This window comes from Pleurodeles waltl, chromosome 6 (assembly GCF_031143425.1).
Source record: "Pleurodeles waltl isolate 20211129_DDA chromosome 6, aPleWal1.hap1.20221129, whole genome shotgun sequence".
NCBI classification, from domain to species: domain Eukaryota; kingdom Metazoa; phylum Chordata; class Amphibia; order Caudata; family Salamandridae; genus Pleurodeles; species Pleurodeles waltl.
This window is the reverse complement of record NC_090445.1, coordinates 106,677,228-106,703,247: the sequence shown is the minus strand read 5'-3', so window position 1 is coordinate 106,703,247 and position 26,020 is coordinate 106,677,228. Positions and strand designations below refer to the sequence as shown.

Here is a 26,020-nt window from a genome sequence, read left to right as displayed (position 1 = left end):
GACGTGGAGAGGGAAGGACACATCTTGTACCACATAACCCGGTGTGGGTAGGGAAGGACACATCTTGTATCCCGTAGCCTGAGTGTAGAGGGAAGGACACATCTTGTATCCCATAGCCTGAGTGTAGAGGGAAGGAGACATCTTGTATCCCATAGCCTGAGTGTATAGGGAAGGACACATCTTGTACCCCATAACCCGGCGTGGGTAGGGAAGGACACATCTTGTACCACATAACCCAGAGTGTATAGGGAAGGACACATCTTCTACCCCATAACCCGGGGTGGTTAGGGAACAACACATCTTGTACCAAATAACCCGGAGTGTATAGGGAAGGACAGATCTTGTACCTCATAACCCGGCGTGGGCAGGGAAGGACACATCTTAAACCACATACTTCAACAAGTGGAGAGCAAGAAGGACACATCTCCTACCTCATGACTGACTGTGGTTAGGGAAGGACACATCTTGTACCCCATAGTCCGACGTGGAGAGTGAAGGACTGATTTTGTCCCTTAAAAACAGTTGTGGGTAGGGAAGGACACATCTTGTACCACATACTTCAACAAATGGAGGTCACAAAGGACACATCCTCATGACTGACCGTGGGTAGGGAAGGAAACATCTTGTACCAGATAACCCAGCGTGGGTAGGGAAGGACACATCTTGTATCCCATAACCCAGCGTGGGTAGGGAAGGACACATCTTGTATCCCATAACTCGGCGTGGTTAGGGAACAACACATCTTGTACCAAATAACCCGGAGTGTATAGGGAAGGACAGATCTTGTACCTCATAATCCGGCGTGGGCAGGGAAGGACACATCTTAAACCACATACTTCAACAAGTGGAGAGCAAGAAGGACACATCTCCTACCTCATGACTGACTGTGGTTAGGGAAGGACACATCTTGTACCCCATAGTCCGACGTGGAGAGTGAAGGACTGATCTTGTCCCTTAAAACCCGTTGTGGGTAGGGAAGGACACATCTTGTACCACATACTTCAACAAATGGAGGTCACAAAGGACACATCCTCATGACTGACCGTGGGTAGGGAAGGAAACATCTTGTACCTGATAACCCAGCGTGGGTAGGGAAGGACACATCTTGTATCCCATAACCCAGCGTGGGTAGGGAAGGACACATCTTGTATCCCACAACTCGGCGTGGGTAGGGAACAACACATCTTGTACCCCATAACCCGGCGTTGGTGGGGAAGGACACATCTTGTACCCCATAACCCGGCGTGGGTAGGGAAGGACATATCTTGTACCACATAATTCAACAAGTGGAGAGGAAGAAGGACACATCTCCTACCTCATTACTGACCGTGGGTAGGGAAGGATACATCTTTTATCCCATAGCCCGCCATGGAGAGGGAAGGACTGTGGGAGAGTGAATGACTCATCTGGTACCCCTGATCACTAAGGTCAGAGTTCAGGCTTTGAAGAGCTCAATGTGACTGTGAGCCACGGTGACCCTGTCCTGGACCACCAAGGCCAGAGTTAAGATTTTGATGTATTGCCTGTGACTCTGCCCCAGAGTGACCCTATATTGGATCACTAGGGTCAGAGTTAAAAAATAAATGTGCTACAGGTCAAACAGATCTCTGTCCTGGATCACAGAAGTCAAAGACTAGATGATATCTCTGAGTGTATCATGAAACGTAGTGATCCAGAATAGAGCACAAATATACTAGAGACACATGAAGTGTTCTGACACGTGAACTAATCTAAAAACTTTGTGATCTGGACAAAGGTCACCCTGGGTGACAGGTCAGAGGATAGTTCACTTGTTGGACTGCTCTATGTGACTCTGATCAAAGACCAAGTTCTTTGGTTCTCTTACCACTGGCTGGTGGGGTAGGCCTGCGTGTCCCGGTCACCACATCACCAAGGCTGGAGCTGGAGTTCCCACCGCCTGACTTACTGCAAGAGAAAGAAAGACACAAAGGTCATTTTTTGTTGTTATGCATGTTTGTAGAGCACACTATCACGGGGTGCTGGCGATGAGCAGGTGTGAGTTCAGCCAAACCTTGGGTCTAGTGGGACGACTTGAAGAGCTAAGTCTTCTGCTTCTTGCGGGATTCAGCAAGTGAGGAGGAGGGTCTTAAGTGCAGAGGCAGGTTGTTCCATGCGTTAGGAGCGATGAAGAAAGCTCAACCTCTGGATCTGTTTTCCGTATGCGTGGGATGTGTGCAAGTAGGAGTCCGGACAAGCGGAGGTGATTGAAAGGTTTCTGAAAACAGCGCGATTATTCAGGTGGGCCAGTGTTAGGTTGTGCTTTGAAAGTGTGGGTGAGAAAATTGTACTCGTTTGCATATGGAGAGCCACTGAAGCTCCTTCAGGTGTGGTGTGATGTGATTGTGGTGTAAGAATACACTGACGCTGGCTGCTGAGCTCTGAATGGTATACAGCCTTCTAGGGAGTTTTTGGCTGATCCTGGCGTAGCCTTTGGCTGCGCTTCCTTTCACTTTCATTATGATCACAAACACAAGGTGGTAAAACCAAAGCCGAAAGAAATGCCACCAAACACATTTCAGTAAATATATAGTCACTCAATAGCTAGATGAAAGAATTATGTGGACTAGGCTGACACTTCTTGAGGACCTACATCAAGGAGGGAAAGATAATACACGACAGTGCTAATGTTACAGTTATGCAGCTTACTCTGCAATAGAATTTAACTTTCACCTATACACATGCTTTGTATCATTCTGCCACCTTGCGGCTAGTTCAGGTACAATAATCTATACTCTTAAACCGAATGTGGTTATCACCACTAAGAAAGTTGGCAATCGCAAAGCAGCGACCTTAACAGTTACTAGTTAGTCCTCACACCTAACATTTATTATTTTGACGGTTCTGGCTTACTCTCAACATAGACTTAACGGAACGCCACCCTAATTACAGCGTATAAATCCCACACAGGACGGTAAATGAGGAAAGCCATCTCGGACAGCCTGTGGCCCCAAAAGGCGCGAACGAGCCCCAAAAAGAATGTTTTGTGGATTATCCGAAAACATTCTAGTAGGACGCGAAGGCTCTTATGTGCGACCCAATACAATAAATAGTTGTGTGGCAGTATACGCACTTGTAACGCGACGCACTCCCATTAGATAACCATCTTACTCCCTTTAGGCAAGTGACCCTGCACGGAAGGGGCCGGATTGGCTACGCTACCATACTGCAAGAGTCCTTTCACATCTACATGGGCTTCCGTGGCCCACCCATACAACCACCACAGACGGCCACTTTCAAGTCTCGGCCTCCTGCAGAATGGGTCTACTTTCAATATTTTTACCAGGCCTGATTTTGCCCAGCAGTAGCGAAACGAAGCCCCCAAAATAGGGGGTGGGAGTGGATAAGACACTCAGATATAGTGTGGTAAAGTCATTAACTCGAGCTTAACTCCGCGTCCAGTCAGAGGCACTAACAAATCTTTATTTACAAATAGAATGGTAGTAAAAATAACGATAAACACAAAATTAGAAGAACATTCGCGGCCAACACACGATGTGGAACTTTTTCCTAGCACGTACAAGCTAGCTGTTCAGAACATTAGGCCGAAACACCAATGCTGTCCTATGGAAGAAACAAGGTTTTCCCAGAAGCCTTTGCGAGTCCTCAGGTTTGATAGAATCTTTGTGTCCCTTTGTTTGTCACCGGGGTAGAAGTAGAGGATGCATCAATGTATCACGATTCACTACAGCACACTTACCCAAGCTCTTGGTGTTGTGGTAAAAGGTTGGACAACTCAGTGGGTTGAGCTTGTCTGGCAGAATCCCAACAAAAATGCAAATGCCAGTAAAGCCCAAGAGTCTAACATTCCACCATGAACAGAGTCCCCACCCATCTCCAAAAATGTGTATGGTGCCAAAGAAAAGTACACTCAAAGAACAAGTTACCTTCGGTAACGCATTATCTAGTAGAGAATCTATCTAGTTGCAGATTCCTTACCTTTGAATTCCCTAGTGTCAGTTTTGAACCCGGAATTTTTTGCTGAGCAATACCATGCGCGTGCCGTCGTTCGGATCCGCAAAGTCGTTTGGCTCCGCATGGCATCGTCAGCTTCATTGGAGCCGTCTGTGGTGTCATGGCCATCTACAAAGGCACAACCCCGGGGCGCGTATGTTAGTTCTTTTATCCACGAACTTCCACGCCAGAAGCGCCAAGTCATGGATAGAACCAACAGTTTGTGCAAAACTAGGGCCATAAAAGGGATAAACCCTAACCCTACCAGAGACATCCCCAGAGCGGGGAGGCATGGTTGGGTGTAAGGAATCTGCAGCTAGATAGAGTCTCTACCAGATAATGCATTACCGAAGGTAAGTAACTTGTTCGTCTGATACAGACTTCTAGCTGCATATACCTTACCCAAGCCATAACCTCCTGGTGGTGGGCTGCGGATACCTATACTTACACTAAAAAGTCCTGTAGGACCGAACAGGCAAAATGTCCATCTCTCCGTACCTAATTGTCTAGGCAGTAATGTCTTGCAAACGTGTGCAAAGATTCCCAGGTTGTTGCCCGACAACTATCCAGGACTGTAATGCCCCGACATAGCGCAGTGGTAGCAGCTTTGCCCCTGGTAGAATGAGCCCTCAGGAGGCTGCTTCCTGGCCAATGGGTAGCAGACTTTAATGCAGAGAATTACCCAGCGTGAAATGGTGAGTTTCTGCACTGCCCGACCCTTCTTTGCTCCCACGTATCCCACAAAGAGTTGGTCATCCACCCGGAACTCTTTTGTGCGGTCAAGGTAGAATGACAATGCTCTTTGTGGATCCAGCCGGTGGAGTCGCTCCTATTCTTTAGAGGGATGCAGTGGAGCAAAGAAGGTGGGCAGGGTAATGTTCTGACCCAGATGAAATGGGGTCACCACCTTGGAGAGGAAAGAGGCCCGAGTTCTGAGACCCACCTTGTCTGAAAATATGGTGAGATACGGTGGATTGGATGAAAGAGCCTGCATCTCACTCACCCTCCTGGCAGATGGTATTGCCACTAAGAAGGCTGTCTCAATGGTGAGTAGCCAGAGGGGACAGTTGTGTAAGGGCTCGAAGGGAGCACACATAAGAAATGTGAGGACCAGATTTAATTTCCATTGGGGCATTATAAAGGGCGTAGGGGGAAACATATGTACAAGCCATTTGCGGAATCTGTGTACAATGGGAGATTTGAAAAGTGAAGGCTGATCAGGCAGCCGAAGGAATGCGGATAAGGCAGAAAGATAGGTCTTGAGGGTACCCAAGGCAGAGCCCTGCAGGGCAAGGGAAAGTATAAAGAGAAGGATATCAGAAAGAGAAGCATAAAGAGGATCAATAGACCTTTCTGTACAATAATATACAAAGCATTTCCAACGGCAGGTGTATACTGTTTTAGTGGAGGGACGCCTGGCTGCCAAAATAACTAAAATAACTTTACAGACTTCAGGAGGAAGGTCAAAAGCCATCAACTGCTGCCGCTCAATCTCCATGCATGAAGGTGTAGAGTTGACAAGTTTGGGTGGAGAACCCTCCCCTGCTGCTGCAACAGAAGATCCTCCTGAAGGGGCAGCCTGATTGGAGGATTGATGCTCAAGTGCAGAAGCTCGGGATGCCAGACTCTCCGTGCTTAATCCGGAGCCATTAAGATTACTTGGGCCCGGTCGTTCTTGATCTTCTTGAGAACTCTGGTCAGAAGTGGTATGGGCAGAAAAGCATACAGAAGGGCTGAATTCCACTCGCGATGAAAAGCGTTGCTGAGCGATTTCCACCTTGGAAACTCCAACGCGCAAAACTGCTGACATTCTCTGCGGAGGCAAACAGATCTAACCAAGGCTCTCCACACTGCTGAAAGAGTCCTTACACCACCTCTGGGTGGAGATACCGTTCGTGACCCACCAGGCACTGCCGACTGAGTTTGTCCACCCTAGAATTCAGAGAACCTGCCAGATGTTGAACCACCAGGGTTATGCCCTGCTGTTCCAGCCATGTCCACAGATGCAGAGCCTCTTGACAAAGAGTCCAAGACCCCACACCGCCCTGCTTGTTGCAGTACCACATTGCAGTGGTGTTGTCCATGAACACCTGCACTATCTTCCCTTTTACAACAGGAAGAAATGCTTTCAATGCCAGTCGGATCGCCCGGAGCTCCAGTAAGTTGATATGGAGTCCGGATTTCGCCAGAGACCTCTGATTTCTACCTCTCCCAGATGGCCGCCCCATCCCAGAAGTGACACACCTGTCAATACTGTGAGATCTGGCTGGGGAAGGGAAAGGAGTCTGCCTCTTATCCAATCGCAGTTCACTAATCACCACTGCATGTCTTTTGCAGTTCCCTCAGAGATCTGAACCGTGTCAGTAAGAGTCCCCTGATGCTGCATCCACTGGAACTTCAGGTCCCACTGCAGAGCCCTCATATGCCATCTGGCATGCTTGACTAAGGATGCAGGAGGCCATGATTCCCAACAGCCTCAGAGTCTGTCTCACTGAAATCCAGGATAGAGGCCGAAACATCGGTATCATAACCAGAATATCCTGGACTCGCTGCTCGGGAGGATAAGCCCGAAACTGCACTGTGTCCAGAATAGCTGAGATAAAAGGGAGCTTCAAAGAAGGAGTCAGGTGTGACTTTGGCACGTTTATAGTGAACCCCAGTGAATGCAGGAGGTTCGCCATCGTCTGAAGGTGGTTGACAAGAGCCTGGGGCGTAGGCGCCTTCAACAACCAGTCATCGAGGTAGGGGAAAACTGAAATCCCTAACCTGCGCAGATGAGCTGCTACCACCGCCATCACCTTGAAGAACACCTGAGGGGCACCGGTGAGACCGAAGGGGAGCACCGTAAGCTGAAAGTGGTCAATGCCCACCTTGAACCGCAAGTAACACCTGTGGGCGGGCAGGATGGGGATGAAGTATCTAGTCCACTGGCTTCCCCTAGATCCTCATACCAGTCCTGCTCCAATCCATATTTTAAAGGATCCTCAGACCTCTTCCATTTCTCTCCTGTGCCAGGCTGTTCAAAATAAACCTCAGGCACTGATCTTGGCCCTGTTGGCGAAGTCGGAATCGGCATCATATGATCGTCGTTCCAGCTCCAGATCATCCAGAATGAGGCTCACACCGCTGGTGGGCACCAGTGGTGGGGGGAGCGTCGACGTCGGAGGAGGTCAACTGTGTGGAACCAGCGTCGATCTGGATCCGATATCAGATCCTGGGGTCCCCAACGGTGTCGGGGCGAAGCTGTCGACGTAGAATACAATGGGGTCCCTGCTGACCACTCAGGGCCCAAAGGCTCACCAGCGGAGGCAGTCCACTCAAATACGAGGTGCATGGCTTCGTAAAATTCTTTAAATTGAGCGGGGTCGCTCTGGCTCCCAGATAAGGGTGGAGAGGCAAAGTCGGCCCTGGCATCGGTTCCGCAGAACCCTGTATGGAAAGCCGATGTTCCTGACTTCCCTCATTGGCCGACGGGCGTGGTGAAGTCCTCTTAGACTTCTTCTTTTTGTGTCTCTTACCCGAGTCCCTGGAGGACCTTAAGTGCGACGAAGAGGACTTAGGGCTCCTGGAGCGGTCCTGCGACTTCCTCCTCGAGTGGGACTGTGACCTCCTAGGATTTGTTACAACCAACGTTAGAACACGACTTTGAGTCGTGGTATCTGTCGAGGCACCAGAGACATACCTGGTGGGGGTTCGTTACCGACATAACGCAATGGCATGCACCACACGGCTTGAACCCCGTGTTCCTCAAGGATGTCTCACACAGACGAAAACATCTTAGACAAAATTTCGAAAAAAGCCTGCCAAAAATGGCAGAGGGTAGCTCAATCCCAGACCTGCGCTTAAATGGCGTGGAAGGACAAGAACTGACTTCCGTGCGCCAGGGTGGTGCCTTTATAAGCGTCACAGACGGCTCCAATGATGCCGACAATGCCACGCGGAGCCGAACGATGCACGTGGATCTGAACGACACCACCCGACGGCATGCGCAGGGTATTGCTCAGCAAAAAATTCCGGATTCGAAGCTGACGCCAGGGAATTCAAAGGTAAGGAATCTGCAGCTAGATGTCTCTATCAGATAGTGCCTGACAGATAAGAGGCTAATGGGGCTAAAGTAGTCAAGTGTTCCGGTTTAATGGGCACATGAGAGACAGGTTAGAGACTCAAGTGGTATTCAGTATCTGGAGGGGTCTGGTTGCTGGTAGAGAGGGCAGCCACAATTATATTGACTAAGGGTACCAAACTTTTCGGGTCTGTGTCTCTGACAGCCAGATGCAATCAAGATTTTGGGGTGCCTGAACATTCACCAGACCTATAGGCTCACTTAGACTGCAAACTGAGATCTAATGCCAGCAGCCAACAGAAGCTTTACACGACATCCCTGGAAGATTTAGGCCTTATAAACAGTTTCTGAATGAGGATGACAGCTTTCTTCTGACAGGACACCATCTTACGGTCTGAGGTAAAGGGAAAAGTCCTAGATTTGCCACGGGGGCTGATAACGGGGAGTTAAGGGCTCCTCTGGGGTCAGAAATGGTACTGAAGCGATCTGCAGTGGCCTTTGGAATAATTTACATACATTGACCGCAGTGATCCCTCATAGGACCACGTGCGCAGCCCATAACAATGCTTCAGATCAAGGTGCACATGAATGCACCTCTGTTTCAAATATATGCACACCTAAGCACAGCATCACAGAAACACAAACACATATATACACACACTTCCAACCACCCCTGCATGCCCTGCCCTGCATGTAAGCACAGAAGATGCGTGCTACAAGGCCACATAAAAGCAGTAACACACTAACAAGCATTAGGGATACACTATGGCAACACAAGGAACTTCTCACAGGCAGTGCTTAATTTGAGATTGGTTGCCGATGGGAGGCACCGGCACTTATTTTTGAGGGCCGGCACTTATTTTTTGTCATCAGGTATTTATTGCAAGCAAAAGACACATATGGGAAAGACAGAGGAAGAGAAAAACAAAAAAGTGTCACTAAGGGAGAAAGCAGAAAGCTGCAAGAGTGAGCTGAAGGAGCAGAGAGTGGCTGTAAGTGGATTAAAGAGGTCCGAGATGGCTTTATTATCCTGCCTCAGTATTCTGTGCTCGCACATTTAATTGCAGCAGCCGTGCATTTCAAATGAGAGCTTTGGGCACCGGCATGTTTTTAATTACAAATTAAGCACTGCTCACAGGACTGATAATATTAGCATACCCCATTCAGGCAGGACGCTCCCAGTTTTTCAAGTGAAAAAACGGCTTTATTTAGCTGTCTTCTGTTAAAACTGCCCTCACTTTAATGTAAGTCAATGCAGAAAATACATTCCTCTGAGTTTTTTTTCAAAATCTACCTCTGCTGTTACCAATTGTTTGCACCTATTTAAGGGGATATGGTGCAGCAGTGTTGATAGAAAGGTGAGGGCCACCATTGGAAGGTAGCAGTGACGGAATCCGTGGAGAAGGTGTATTTTTGGGGGGTCAACAAAGACTGTAACACCATCGACCAACAGCGCTAAAGCCAGCCCTGGGTTGGGCTAACCCACTCTTGTTCTACCTGGAACTCAGCCGGTTCTGCCTCATTTTCTGCTCCTGCAGAGTCCGCATGGTCTCCAGCTTCACTGGACTGGGGATGAAGCCCACTTCGCAGCCCTCCTTTACCAGGCGTCCGATCCACCAGTCATTGCTGTACTTCTGCAAAGACAAAAGAAGGAGTGGCATTAGCATATCCAAGATTGAACTGAGTTCTGTTGTATCATCAGACAGCCTCCTTCTGCACACTGCAAATGATAAAGTATATCTCCATAAAGGCTCACCAGCATACCCTCAGCTGACAGCAGACATAGGGAAGATCTTCCCAACATGTGGTGAATATTCCCAACTTTTTTTTTTTTTCATTGTTGAGAAAGAACATAATACGAGTGTGGCAATATTCAGTAATACAACAACAGTGCACCCAGGGACTGCACTGCTCACATTTTTGGAGTAGCAGATTTGATGATCAAAGCAGACCCAAAACGTCAATTATTTTGTTCCTGGAAAGCTTTGTAAATACAGAGCTAGCATCTTACAGAGAGGAACATGGCGTATTTATTAAGCACCAATCTTGATTCAAATCCTGCCTAAGCAATGAAACTACAGCTACCAATGACACCCCTATGATTTTGGATAGAGGAAGTTCAATGGCACTCTCATTCTCTTCGATCTGTCAGCTGCTTTTGATACAGTTTCCCATTTTCTTTTACTGAAAAGGTTACTTGCTACTGGCCTGATGGACAAGCCACTGAGATTATTTCAGTTATTTCTGGGAAACAGAACTCAGGCAGTCTAGATGGCAAGTTTTTGTTCAGATTTGAAAGATATTGCCTAAAGTGTTCCTCAGGGGTCTGCTCTCAGTGCTACTTTTTTTATATATATGATGCTCCCCTGGCAGATTTGATTGCCTCTTTTGGCTTTCTATTTTGTGGCCATGTCGAGGATACCCAAATATTCATCCTCATGGAGGGCAACATTTCAATTCCAAGAGAAGTTCAAAGGCTGTTTGATCAAGGTACCTAGCTGGATGAATGCCAATTCTCTCTGGCTTACTTCAGACAAAACTGAGGTTTTGATATTTGGTAATCTTTTAATCTGGTTCTCTATGTGGTGGCCCCAGTTGTTAGGAGAATGTCGGGAACCAGCATCCACTGTCAGCAATCTGGGTGTGCTATTTCATAGCAAACTGTCATTTGAGAATCAGATTCGTGAATTAATATCTACATGGTTCCTGCTAATAAAACAACAACCAAAGAAGATCCTCCCTTTTATTCCCCAACATTCTCAACAAGTGGTGGTGCAAGCTCTGATTTTAAACAGACTGGTTTATTTCAATACTCTCTATGCTGGACTTCTGGACTACCTTTTAAAGAGATTACAACTTATTCAGAACGCAGCAGCTAGGTTGGTCTTTGGGAGGAGTAAGTCTGACAGCATCTCGTCATTACTTAGACAGTTACAATGGCTCCCTATTCATCTGAGATGCTGGTTCAGGGCCCTCTATATGGTTCATAAGGCCCTTTGCACAGTAGCATGGTCTTTGTATATATCTGATATGTTTAAAAACAAATAGTTTCTGACATGTCGGTGTAGTATTGCAGCTTGAAGAGTTTTCTGGATCCATATGCTGTTCACTATTCTGCCATCTAGTATTTGGGTCTGGAATTTTTCAAATTCTTTCGTCTTCTTTAGTCCTTATTTCATTTTTTTGTTTTTGTTGTTGGGCGTCAACGTATCTGCCTATTTGGTGTTTCCTGTGATGCTGCACTCCTCCCACGGAAGCTCCCACCTTCTCTCGCCATCTTCAGATTCCTTTTTATTTTTATTCTTCTCCATCTTCTTGGTGGAGGTGGGTGGGTCCCTTGTGAATCCTGAAAATTCTTCAAGCTGCAAAACGACACCTACCGGTAAGAAACGTTTTGCAGCATGACTCTTTTCTAGATTCACATGCTGTGCATAGATTCTGTAGCGGTATGTTTGATTTGTGGTTGATGGGCTGAAGATTGGAATAATATCTGTAAACATATGTTCTAGAACCTTTTGACCCACCTGACCATCGTTGCTCATTTGAACATCTATGTAGTAGTGTTTCGTGAAAGTGTGCGTGGATGACCGCGTGGCTGCCATACAAATATTCTGTAATGGTGTATTTACTAGAAAGGCAATGGTTGCTCGTTTCTTCCTTGTAGAGTGTGCCCTTGGGTTTGAGCTCAATTTTTCCCTGGCATTAGTGTGGCATATTTGAATAGTTTCAGAGATCCATCTGGCCACTGTACCATTAGTAACCCATTTAGGCCCTTCAGAGAACCCCTAGAATTGGCATTCTTGATAGTTCTTTACAAAAAATCTTCTCCTTTCCTCAAATACTCCTCCAGTACCTCTCTGTTGGTGATAGTAATGACTCCGGTGAACGTTCCAAAGATTTCTTGGAATTTCTTCCCAAAAGCTTCTTCCTTGTATTGGAGCTCCTTCAGCAGGCTTCTAAACCCAATGGCGGAAAAATAGAATCTGAAGATGGAGATAAATGGTGGGAGCTTCCAGAGGAAGAGATACAGCTTCATGGAAAGCACCAAATGGGCAGATCCTTAGACACCCAACAACAAAAATAAAAAAGAAAGAACTAAAGAAGATTAAATAAGTTGGAAAGTTCCAGGCCCAACCACTATATGGCGGAATAATGCACAGCATGTGAATCCAGAAAAGATTCATGCTTCAAAAATACATTCATCCCAGACTGCTCCGCTCGAACTCCACCTAGGAGGGCGGGCTGTTTCTGTGGTTGCAGCTCAAGCATGGAACAGACTGCCATCCGAGCTATGCCTGGAGCCAAATTTCTTAAAATTCTGTAGGGCTCTAAAAAACAATTTGTGTACGTAGACATATCCGTTGAGTATGAGTGTGCAGCATAGAGTTTATTAGTCTGTTAGCACCTTCTGGTAATTGTGCGTTCTAAAAAATTAATACATGAAAAAATATATTCTGTCCTTTGATGCAGGTCGATAAAATAAGGTCAATTTTAAGTCAGTGGTATTCAAAATGTAGGGTCACATCCCTGGGGGGTTTGAGTCTTCTGAAGGGAGGCGCAGTTACCCACGCCACCAGTGTCACGCAAGTCCCACAAGAGAAGCTTTTGCAGTTTTCTTTAATATATTCTATATCCTATTCCCTTTGTCATGTATTTTGTGGCCTTATATTTAAACGCAGTTAGGCTTATACGGCAAAGTCCTATTCTCAACATAAAGCCCACAGCAGGAGCACTGGAAGCTCGGTAAGGAAGTCAGTGTGTGCAGGGAGGCAAAGCAATGCTCAGAAAGTACCTTTCAATTCGTTTTTAAGGGGTCTGCAGGCGTTTCAGTGTGCCTGGCAGTAAACACAATGCATTTTTGCACTGGCCATTTTATCCCAATATCTGCCACCTCCTGTAGCCAATCTGCACCAAGTGAAGACATTTTCCATAATAAAGTGTTACATTTTTAGCCGGCTTTGTTTGTATATACTGTTTGCTTGGTGTCTGTTTGTTTCTAGTGGACCACGTATGCTTTTCCTCTGATTCAGTATTAGTTGTACTGCGAGGAGAAACTGAGTATATGTGAAAAGATCAAGTCCGTACTCCATGACTGTGTTTGCTACTCACAAAGGTGTACGTCCTGTGTCACCTGCATTTCCTTTGTGCAGTGACGGGTGTGATACGCATTTCTAATGGGTGATTGTGCGTTATAAAAGTGACGAACACCAAGTAGTCAAACCTTAATCCCATTAAAAGTGAGAGCACTATGTTTCATGCTGATCTCAGAATTATAGGCTTGTTTCTACTGGAGTCTGTCCAAACTCTCAATCCTATATAAATAAATAGCTTGCTTGCATTTTCGATACAGTTACCACAAGCCCTTCAGGTTGCTGCGGTGTTAAAATCAGTCTTTTTGACATAAGACTCTGTAACTCTGCTTATTGGAATTTGCCTTCAGAGAGGTCTGACCTTGTTGGGTGCATCCTTGATTATTTATGTTACTTTTATCTCTGATTTCTGTATAGTGCCTCAGCAGCCTCTGTACTGCGTCAAAGCAGCAGCTAGGGAATTCATAGTGGGATTAAAGTAAATACAACAGGTAGTGATAATGTATCAGTTAAGTAGGGCTTAGTCAGCGGAAAGTGTGTTTTCAGACATTTGGGGTAGTTTCCAAAGTCCACCTTGTGGTGGAACATTTTGGGGAGTGAGAATTTCACAGGGATAAGCATTGTGAGTGGAATGAGTTCTTATCGAAACTTGTCTATCATCAATGCAAAGTGATAAACTGTCCTGTGGGCAGATTAAACCTTCATTTAGGCCTATCAGTATCTGTTGTGAGGCAGTGCGCCCAGAATGCTGCAGCCCACAGTTAACTGAAACTTAGATACTCTTTGGCTCCTATTGTCAAGTATTGCTCATTTGAAGGCAGGCACTATGTAATAAATTCGTTTTCAGAGTTGGCACTCCCCGGCCCTCCACCCTCGTCTTGATCTGTCAATTCATTCAATTCATTCATGGATGGAGACAGGAACTCTATTCGTCAAATGACTCGTTGCTTTATGTGCCTGTGCAAAATAGGAGGCAGGCAAGCCAAAGCTATTATGTATTCAAATGAGCATTGTAGATTTAGAAAGACTCCGAAAACTGCTGTTTCTATTTTAAAGCCATGCTTCTATTTGCAATCATTGCTCCCCATTGTTGTTTTTTGATAGACTTCAATGCCAAGATGCTACACTCACAGCACACACGCACTTTCTAAGTGTTCTGCCGCAGGAGAAAACCACCATCCCAGTAGTGCACAATTTGCCACCCGGCTACCAGTATCTGCAAAGGCAAGTTCCTGAACAATCGTTGATGCTTTTTTAACTCTGTTCGAAAGGCTATAATTATAAATCCACCCATGTTTTATTGCCTCCTTACCCTTGTCTCGATCTGCCCCATTGAAAGTTTTAAGGGGGCACTCACCCCAAAACATTGTACACGGGGTGGGGGTGCAATATTACAAAGTTTGAAAGCCGCTGCTTTTAAGTGCTGGTCAACTGCTGGTGGACATATATTTAATTATGTTTCTCCTTTAAAAGCGGCCTTGTAAATCAATTTCAAGTGCATGAAATTACTAGCATGAGCACCAATCAGCTTGATCTCAAAATTGAGCAAGATGTGCATCAATCCTTCTCGATGGACTATCAAATAAAAGTATTAATGTTGTTTTCAGGGGATTCTTGCATTCTGTTGATTACAACAGCAACTGACTGATTCAGATGAAGATTATGCAGAACAGGGTAGAGCTCTTTCACTGTCCACTGGGAGAGTCTGTGTAACTCTTCAATTCCCCGCCTGCCCAGAAATCTCTGAACACCTATGGGTCTGCATGCTTCCTGAACACCTATGGGTCTGCATGCTTGCATTAATGTTTTGCGCCCCGTTATCCAACACTTACCTCTTTGATATGTAGGAAGTCTTTGGGTTCGAAGGAGATGGACATGCCTTGGACAGGAACATCGTCACTGGGAGACGGGTTGTACCCCACATTTGTCCGGACAGCAAAGGCAACAGGCTTGGTCTATTAGAAAAAGGAGAGAAGGCATGTCAAGGGACACCATCTCATTTCCACTAGCACGGTATTAGCCATATGAGAAAGAACAAACTCACTGCCTCATTACTCCAGCAACCAAATACTTAGGCCTACCAAATGCTAACTCCTCACCATCTGAAGGCCCTATGTGAAAAAATGAGAGGATCTAACACGCTAGGTGATGGGGCTCATGTCTGCTGGGGTATCCAAGCTACGCGCAGGCGCAGAGGGGATAGAAACACACCACAAGAGGATGTAGGGAAGTGCCACCATGCTGCACTAAGGGTCCAACTTCTGCAGGTCAACACAAACAAGCAATGTTCATGGTGTATCCGTATAGAAGAGGGGCACAGTGGGTGCGATCATGCCTCATTGTTTTAGTGACATCAATTAACCCCACACACTCCTGTGAAGCCGCAGGAGCCTGCAGCTCACCGCTGGAGGCCCTTAGTGGATTACCAGATCATACAGCAAACAGGCAGATGGGTCATGTCTCGGTATGAAAGGAGAAATGTGCCATATACAAAAGAAAATCGAGGATACCAAGAGAGTTGATTGAGGAATGTAATAATAAGCATTACCTTAAAGGCTGGTGTACATCTGGGCCAGAGCGGCCAACATCTAAGAACCGAACAAGGCGGAAGACATGGGAACGGTGTTAGAGAGAGATCCTGCAACAATTCCCACTCCAGTACATACAGTGATGTACATGAGAGGCTATAGCTCTACCTTCATTTGAGGGACCTAGTATTGCTTCTTATTTTTAAGCTCACGCTTCAGCTGAACTGCCCTGCATTACTTCCCTCTCCTGTATCATCCCCAGATAAGAGCATCAGGATCACCACCTGTGCATCACACCACAATCATCTGTGCCCCGATGAGAAGCCATACAATACTTCCCTTTCCAGCATTACCCCTAGATAATATCAGCAGTACAGCCACCTCTGCGTCACACCACAATCACCTCTATTCCAAGATCACAGGCCCTGCATTACTTCTCACTCCAGCGTCACCTCCAAATAAGAGGCTCAGCATCACCACCTCTGCATCACACCATGAACATTTCTATCGCTATATGAGAGGCCCTGCATTACTTCTTCCTTCGTCACCTCCACATGAGAGGGTCAGCATCACACCACTCCATTTCTATTTCAACCGAGAAGCCCTGCGTCCCTTCCCATCTCATATCCAACTGAGAGGCTCTGTGTCACTTCTCTTCCTAGCTCTGGCTCCACATCACTTCTCGTTTCAGCTCTACCTCGAGCAGGGAGACCTACTATCACTTCCTACTGCATCTCTGTGGCCATCTGAAGGGTCCCGTATCACCCCCTAACCCAGCTTAATATTCAGCTGAGAGGCCCTTGGCCAGGTCATCAAAAAGCAAACGATTGTTTACTGTCTAGAGATTGCCAAAGGAGATTTTTATAATGCCTCCTCATACATACTGTATAACAAAAACAACTGAAACATCCTTTACATTCAGTTGTTTTTGGAGGTATTTGAAGCACATGACAGGTACTAGCTGGCTCACACTAGTGCAGAAGACAATTAATAGCTAAATCACAAAGGAAACCATGCTGCTCATAGATGGCGCACAGCGGCGCAGGGCACAGACACTAGTAGGGTCACACAACTCCACAGGCCCGCTCCTAGCTGGCTCACACCAGAGCAGAGGCACTAGGGGGCTTACACAGGTGAAGAGCACTGACGTATGTGGGCTCACCTCTGAGAAAAGAGGACAGACCTTAACTGCCCACACTGGTGCAGTGGACAGACACTAGGTGGCCCACACTAGTGCAGAAAACATTTAATATCTGGATCATTAAGGACGGACGGTAGCTGGCTCACAGGGGATCCACAGCAAAGACCCTAGCTGGCGCACACCAGTGCTTACACCTGTAAGGAGCAAAGGCACAAGGTGGCAGACACAGGTGAAAAGACAGACGTTAGCTGTCTCACATTGATAAAGATGACAGATAGTAGCTAAACACACAGGTGGAGAGAACAGACAATTTATGGCTTACAATAGTGCAGAAGACATTTGATATCTGGATCACAAAGGACATAGGGGGTCATTACGACCCTGGCGGTCCCGGACCGCCACGCCGGCGGCAGAGGTAGTACAGGCAACAGGCTGGAGGTGTCTACCAGGCGTATTATGACCGTGGCGCACTCGCCACGGTCATACCGCCGGTACCGCCAGCCTACCTACCTAGCCTACCGCCAGGCGATCGTAATCCGCCAGGGCAGCGCTGCCCTGGGGATTACGAGTCCCCATACAGCAGCCTGTCCATGGCGGTAAAAGAAAGGCTGGGGGTAAGGCGGACTCGGGGTGCCCCTGCACTTGGCATGGGCAGTGCAGGGGCCCCCAGGCACAGCCCCATCGCACATTTCACTGCCCCAATTACGGGCAGTGAAATGCGCGACGGGTGCTGCTGCACCCGCTGCACATCAACATTGCCGCCGGCTCTATGACAAGCCAGCTTCAATGTTGATGTGACTTTTCCACTGGGCCAGCAGGCGGAAACGCTGTTTCCGTCCGCTGGCGCAGCAGAAAAGTCATAATAGGGCACCATGCATACCGCCAGCACTGGTAGTATTGTGGCGCCCGCAGCTTCGGCGGTCTTTGTCAAAGACCACTGAAGTCGTAATGAGGGCCACTGTGTTGCTGGCTCAAATGAGTACAGAGCACAGACCTTAGCTGGACCACTGTGGTGTACAGCACAAACACCAGCTGGCTCACACTAGTGTAGAAGGTATTTATTATCTAGATCACAGAGGACAGACACTAAATGGCTTGTATAAGTGCAGAGCACAGACCCTGCTGACCTACTGACTCAAACGGGTGCCCAGCACACACTCTAGCTGGCTCACATTAGTGCAGAAGACATTTATTAGCTGCATTACAAAGGACAGACCGTACCTGGCTCACATGGATGCAGATTGCAGACCCTAGCAGGCTCACATTGAAGTACAGCACAAAACCACCTAGCTGGTTCACACTAGTGCAGAAGACATTTAATAGCTGGATCATAAAGGACAGACCTGTTCACGTGGGTGCAGAGCAGCGCCTCTAGCTGACTCACACCAGTGCAGATGACTGATAGTAGCTGACTCACACCACTGAAGAGCAGAGACACTAGGTAGCTTACACAGGTGGAAAAAACATATTAGCTGGCTCAGGCTGGTAAACAGGACATATCTAAGCAGCCCACACTGGTGCAGAGGACAGACACTAGCTGGCTCAAACTGGGTCCAGAAACAGAAATTAGCTGGCCCATACACTTATAAACGATAGGCCTTAGCTAGCTCACACCACGGCAAATGGCAGATCACAGCTGACCCACTCTGGTCAAGAGGACAGACCATGGCTGGATCACAATGATAGAGAGAGAAGACACTAGCTGGCTTACTTTGGTGCAGAATACAGACCCGAGCTGGAAGATATTTATGTTGAGGCTAGACATAAGACTGTCCATACCGGTGCCAAGAAAAAACACTAACTGGATCAAACGTGTGCACATTACAAACACTAGCTGGCTCACACTAGTGCAGGAGACATTGAATAGCTGGATCACAAAGGACAGACCCTATCCAGCTCACATGGGCGCAGAGCACAGGCCCAAGCTGGTTCACACTGATGTAATTGTAATTGTATCTATATAGCGCTTACTACCCCTGACGAGGCATTGAAGCGCTTTTCGGCAAGTAGCACTCTACTCCAGAACCCAAGAGGAATTAGTAGTAGATTAGTATAGGGAAATATGAGTACAGTATTCATATTAGTATGAGTTCATTTAAGCGGAGGATATGTGAGTTTGTTAGCTAGGTTGACTAGACTAATGGAGGGAGAGAGGAGGGAAGAATCCAGAAGTGTTAATTGGGAGTTTAATGTAATAGGATGAGGCTTGGGATGAGTAAAGGAGAGATGCAGGAGGGAGGAATCTGTGGAAAGGGGTTAAGGAGATCATAGTAGCAGAAAGGGTTTTGGATGAATCAAAGGTGAGATTAATGAGAGAGAATTTAGTAGGGTTGTTTGGGAGATCATGGTATTAAATTGAGGTGTGGGGTGAGCCAGGAGCGGAAGAGGAGGGAAGAGCTTTGGTCGGGTTATTCTGGAGATCAAAGTAGTAGGATGGGTTTGGGATGAGAGAGACTGGGGATGGAGGATAGGTTGATAGAGACATAGGGTGATAGGGAGACAGAGTAAAGCTTACAAGAGAGTGCATTTTCTTTCCTTTTTTTTAAAATATATGTATTTAATTGTATTTATTTTTATTTATTTTCTCTCTAGTACAATAGGACTAGAGTAATAAATAGATATGTAAATACATAGTAAGTGAATATATGTGCAAAGAATATAATTATGGGTATAATAATATGAGAAGTAAAGTTGTATTGTGTAAACACAGACTTTCAAGATTTGTAATATTTGATGTTAATTAACAAGTGTACTTTTCTAATGTTCATTTATCTTTCCTCAATTTTTCAATAGTGAAATGCTAGCTATTAAATAGTTAAGATAAAATTTGCTCATTGTGATATAAAAAAGAAAGCAGGGATTCATAAGTATCTAATATAACAACTTACTTAGGAGGTATGCAATGACCGGCAAACATGCTAAGCATAGAATAATATACACATATATATGCATATACACACACATATACATACATGCGCACACATGCATACACACACACACATATATATTTAACCGTGAGTAAAGTTAAACAGGCTTAAAGAGTATGTGTATAATTTATTATTATGAAATAGTAACTATACATATTTCTTAAAGAACTATACAGATCTAGAATATACATATAATCAGATTATAAATATTTATCAACACAAGCAAATGCAGTCCATCGCTGTTAGGATATGGTGGTTATGAGGGAAAGAGCCAACTCTTGAGTAGTCTTCTGAAGTCAAGATAGTTATTCATGGAACTTATATTTGGGGGTAATGAATTTCATAGTTTGGCTGCTTGAACAGAGAAGAATGTACAACTTATTGTCTTTTCTTGTATGGTGGTATTTTAAGGTGGGGTGCCAATCTTGAGTGGAGGTTTCTTTGTTGAATTTGGTTATTTTGTTTCTGATGAAAAGTGGGTCTATTCCATGTATAGCTTTGTGGGTGATACAAAGCAGCTTGAAGGTGGATCGTCTGGCAACCGGTAACCAGTGTAGTGCTCTCAAGGCAGGGGAGATGTGGGCTTGTGGCTTTACATGTAGTAGTAGCCTAGCAGCTGAGTTCTGAATACGTTGTAGTTTTTTTTCATAATAGAGATGATCCATGGTAGAGGCCTTTAGCATAATCCAGTTTATATAGTACAAGAGAGATAATAGCCTGTACCTTGTGTGGAAATCCAAGGTGGGGGAAGATGCATCGCAGAGTCTTCAATGTGATCAAGCTTGATGATGCTAATTTGTCCACTTGGACATTCATTGTTAACTTGGAGTCCATGGTAATTCCAATGTTTTTAACTTCCTTGGATACTTGAGGAGGTGTCCCATATCGTCAGGCCAGGGGCACAGTGGATCATAATTTTTTCCAGTCACCACATGTGAGTATTTCCGTTTTGGAAGCATTCAGTCTGAGATGGCTCCAAGTCATCCACTGATCAACTGCTCTGAGGCAACTGAGGATTTGTGAGTTTTCAATGTATTTGGGGCATTCCAATTTAAGTAGTATTTGTGTGTCATCTGCATAGTTGTAGCGCGTGAGATGAAAATAATTGATCAATTCTGGTAATGACATCATGTAGATGTTGAAAAGCAAAGGTGAGATGATTGATCCTTGGGGGACCCTTGCTTTTGAGAGGTAGGGTTTGGACAAGAAGGGGGGAGACTAGATAATATCAGTTCTGTTTTGAAGGTAGGATGTAATCCAGTTGGGAGCAGTCCCTTCAGTGTCGGCTTCGTCGAGTCTTTGAATAAGGCAGCTGAGAGGTCAAAGAGAAGTAGTGCAGCAACTCCTTTGCGGTCAACTATGTTATTAAGATCATCCCAGATTGCTGTGACTGACGATTCAGTGCCTCTTCCTGGGCGGAATCCAGTTTGGTAGTCTGAAAGTATGGTGTTGTCTTCAATGAATTGTGACATCAGGGTGAATGCAGCTCTTTCTATCAGTTTGCTCAGGAAAGGCCCATTTGTAATTGGTCTGTAGTTGTTGGAGTCATGCAGGTCTAGGTTTGTTTTCTTTAATAACAGACGTATGTATGCCTTTTTCAGGTCTTCAGGAAAAGTTCCTGTAGTTACAGAGTTGTTGATGATTGTTTTTACAGGTGTGGCAGCAGAAGTAGATAAAAGAATGTTCTTGAAGATGTGAGGTGGACAAGGGTCAGAAGGGCAGCCAGAAGGCCTGCTTGTTTTGACCAAATCCATAAATTAATTGTGATATTTGTTTGAAGGAGTGCAGAGGCTGGGTTGGTTTACTCTTGGAGGGGATTTTAGGGAACAGGTTGGTGCTGATGGGTTTCTTCTGTTTTAAGGAGTCCAATGTGTCTGCCTTGGTTGTGTAATGAATTGCCAGTTTGTTTGTGAAATGGTGAATAGTGGGATGACTTCCTCCAATGCATTTAGGTTTTTTAAATTCATTGAGAATTTTTATAGAATTTTTTAGTTGCAGATTTAGCATTTTGTAGTCTGTCTGAGTAGTATTTCTTTTTAGATTTTTTGATTGATGATTAGTATATTCGGTTAAGCTTGTGTAGCTGTAGTTTGTCTTGAATGTTGTTTATTTTGTGCCAAGTCCATTGCAGCCTTCTGATTTGATTGGTGTGATGCTTTGAACCGTAACTAGATCAGAGTTTGCAAAAATTACATCTAGCATGTGTCCAGCAATGTGTGTGGGATTGTGTACAATCTGATATAGGTTCAATATGACTAAGCCAGTGATGATAGCCTTTGGATGGGGCATACTGGGTTTGTCAAACCAAATCTTTAGGTCCCCAAGATTGCATAGGTTTGAGTATAATGTTAGAGGTTTGAGACTGTCGAGAAAAGTGTCTGGGAATGTTGCATTTTTAGGTGGAGATCTGTAAAGGAGGAGGAAGTTACAGGTGGAAGTTTCTGTAGGGTTGCATCTGGTGAGGAGGGCCTCACAAGCTTGTATGGAAATGTTGTCTGTTTTACTGAGATGTATTGCTTGTTTGAATATAACAGCTAGTCCACTTCCTCTTTTGCCTATACAGTTTTGTGTGATGGATAGCCTAGAGGAACGGCTTCATGCAACAATGGGGCCATGTCATCTCCCAACCATGATTCTGTTACGAATAGTAAGTCAGGTTGTGTGTCATTGTGGTGCTTGTTTTTTTAGAGTGATTGAGCATTTATGAGCAGGCATTTTAGAAAATGTGTGTTTGTTTTGGAGAAGGGTGAGCAGTTATACTTTGAGCTTGTAGCAGGAGTGTTGTTAGTTGTGATTACTCTTTGATGGTCACAATAGTCCTGTTTTTCTATATAGTATTCCTCGGCCAGCAGGCTTAGGAGACTTTTTGTTTGGTCTGTGTGTGTTGGTGGTTGATTGGTGACTGAGAGTGACATGGTAAGAGTAGTTTTTTTTGTAGAGTAGACTTGTTGTGTAATAGACAAGGGGATGTGAAGTTGTTAAGAGTGGAGTGTTGTTTATTTTGTTTACGTCTGTTTAGTGTGGAAGGAGTATGGGTTAGGTGGAGGAGCATGAGGATCATAATGTAAGGCTCTAAATTGTGCAGTGGATGAGAGGCGGGTGTATGGATGTTGCTGTGTTGGAGTGCTTGTGGTAGACGTTTGTGAAGAGTGAGAATGTAGAAGTAAAGATTGGTCAGAATTTGTCATTATTTGTGTAGTCATGAGGGTAGGAGAGGGTGTGATGGAAAGTATGAAAGTTTGTGTTATTTTGATATGCTGATGTGTGTGGTTTGTTTTGCTTTGTGGAATAGTGAGAGGATATATTGATGTAGTGGTTTTCTGTGAAGGATTTGTATGTGAGTTAGTGCTGGTGGGTGGTATTAGAATATTACAGAGGGTGTTAATGTGTTTTTGAGAAGACTGTATGATGTGTTTAAGAGGGGATGGACAAGAGTTAGGGGTGTTTGTGTTCGTTTTGATCACTGGAAGAGGTAATATGTGTGGTGGATCGTAAGGATTGTATGGTTGTGTGTAATTGTTCTAGAGAAGAGGAGGCTGTTTGTGTATGGTGTGATGGAAGGCTGGGTTTAGGTATTGTCATGATAAAAGGAGTTCTGGCAAATAGAAGATAGTGCTGTTGGTTTGTATGAACAGTGAGTGTGTGTCTCGATGGCTGAAAGTAATGAATAATGTGGTTTTGTGTTATGTGGGCGATGGCAGGATGTGTTAGTGGGAATGGATAGAGTTGTGTTTGGTGTGAGAGTAAAGGTGTCTTAAAGTTGATTGTAGTTGTGATGGATATGTGTATTGGTGTGGTATGTGGGGTTTTGTGCTGGTTGATGAGACATTGCAATCTGGTAAATGGACAATTGGGCAGCATTTCTAGCCCTAGGCCCGGCCAGTCCCAAACAGGCCCAAACAGGCAACTGCCCTTGTCCTCTCCGTCTTTAGCTGAGATGCCCGGGCTGAGACGCCCTGAGCCATAGGCTTAAATAGCCCTATTGGCCAAGAGAAATCTAGTCCTAACCCCAACCAATCAGATTTGTAACCCTAGAACCAATGGGAGACCTAGCCCTATTAACCAATCACACCCCTAATCCTGACTACCAATCACAAAAGTAACTCTAAAACCTCAGTCCAATAAGAACCCCAGCCCTAGTACCAATCAAAATAGAAGCCGTAAAACAAAGACCAACAGTAATCCCAACCCTAGTACCAATCAAAATAGAAGCCCTAAAACCACGGAATAATTGGAATCCACACCCTAGTACCAATCAAAGTGGAAGCCCTAAAACCTGAGTCCAACAGGAACCCCAGCCCTAGTAGCAATCAAAATAGAAGCCCTAAAACCACGCACTAATAGGAATCTCAACCCTAGTACCAATCAAAATAGAAGCCCTAAAACCACGGACCAACAGGAATCCCAACCCTAGTACCAATCAAAATAGAATCCCTAAAAACCAAGGGCCAATACGAATACAAACCCTAGTAACAATCAAAATGGAAGCCCTAAAACCTCGGTCCAATCGGAACCCCAGCCCTAGTACCAATCAGAATGGAAGCCCATAAAACCACGGACCAATAGGAATCCCAACCCTAGTGCCAATCAAAATAGAAGCCCTAAAACCATGGACGAATCGGAATCACCATAGTGCCAATCAAAATAAAAGCCCTAAAAACCACTGGCCAATAGGAATCCCAAACCTAGTACCAATCAAAATAGAAGCTCTGAAACCAAGGAGCAATAGGAATCCCAGGCCTAGTACCAATCAGAACGCAAACCCTAATCCTTAAGCCAATTGAAATACTAGTCCCAGCAACCAATCACAACAACATATGCAACAACCAATAGAAACTTATATAAGGTTCAAGTGAATTTAAGCCCAAGCCCCTGTGGAAGGGAGGAGGGAGGTGCCGCTCTATTCAGAATCTCCTTGGATACAAGCAGAATCCACACTTCCAAGCTAGCGGAGTCTATGTTCCAGGTAAGGGACGGATTGAAAAGCACTGAAATACTGCTTGTCGTGCACTCAGATATATGGCTTTTACAAGGCAAAAACAAGTGGTGCAGTCACTTTCTAAACACAGTTTAAATCAATCACAGAAGCAGATTAAGCAGTCTCCTAACTCTGTTAGCCACTGAGTTGTATGTAGCCTTTTTTACAAGAAGGGGGAGGAGGTGGCAGTTGGCTTTATGCAGTCTTTTGCCACAAACTAGGAGGGAAATTTCAAACAGTCACGGGTTAAAAAAAGCAGTTTAAAAAAAACCAAACTGGTTGAAACACAGGGACCCTACAGTAAACAGGCACGGGTAGCAGTAGAAAACACTTTTTAACAAATAATAAAAATTCCCACAAGGCTCTTACCAGTCTCCTAGGATTTCTTAATCATTGGGCTGCATTAGGGCACAGGGAAAGCTGGGCTCACAAAATGGAGATGTATAGCACACACATTAGTTGGCTCATACAGGTGAAGAACACAGATCCTAGTAGATTCACACCAGTGTAGAGGACTGACCCTAGCTGGCTCATACCACTAAAGAACAGATACACTTGGCGGCTAACATAGGTGAAGAGCACAGACATTAGCTGGTTCACACTGGTGCAGAAGCCAGACTCATCATACCTGTGTGTCCTGGCACACGACAAGCCTTCTTAGGGTCACACCTATGTAGAGTTTTTTTTAATGCTAAATGCACCTTTTGTGTTTTTATAGCACTGAGAGAGAAAAAATATACAAATCTTAATGAGAGTAGGGTTGTGTTATACCCCAAACAGGGTGAATAGCTCTATTAATATTCTGGTCAACGGAGTTGAGTTGAAAGCAAGCCTGAACTGTTTGTGATTGGGTTGAGATCTCACATTAGGGGTAACGGCATTCCAAGAGTGTTGGGCCTTGCACACCCAGTGATGTGCCTCCCTGCTTCATCCTCTTGTGAGATTAAAGTTTGATCAGATGGTGCACATGAGAGGCCTGCTCCGGTTCGCACTGGCGCACCAGACAAGATATTTGCAGGCTCTCACTGGTGAACCTCATACCTTAATAGACTCACAGACCCACAGGTCCGGCCTAGGGTAATGTGCAGAGAAAAGCCCTGCGTAGCACGAGAAGATGGCTCAAATGGTGCACCTCAGATGCCTTAATAGACTCACCGGTCTGGCCCAGTTAATGTGCACAGAAAAGCTCTGTATAGCACATGGAGGTGGCTCAAAATGATGCATACTGTAGGCGTGATCTGACTCACAGTATTCACAGTAGAAGCCTTAGTTTACTCACTGGGACACAGGTGCATGAGATTCCTTACTTGGCTCACACTCA

General features: G+C 45.3%; 1 protein-coding gene across 5 annotated transcripts in view; it reads right to left on the bottom strand.

Annotated features, from left to right (window-relative positions):
* CACNB1 (calcium voltage-gated channel auxiliary subunit beta 1) overlaps positions 1-26,020 on the bottom strand; it is a 335,868-nt gene that overhangs the window by 111,529 nt on the left and 198,319 nt on the right. For all 5 annotated transcript variants that reach the window (XM_069237464.1, XM_069237466.1, XM_069237468.1 and 2 more), the window contains 3 exons: positions 14,958-15,080; positions 9,533-9,669; positions 1,847-1,926 (listed from right to left, as the gene is read on the bottom strand). In XM_069237464.1, the coding sequence (XP_069093565.1) occupies positions 1,847-1,926; positions 9,533-9,669; positions 14,958-15,080 (340 nt within the window). The remainder of the gene's footprint in view (positions 1-1,846; positions 1,927-9,532; positions 9,670-14,957; positions 15,081-26,020) is intronic.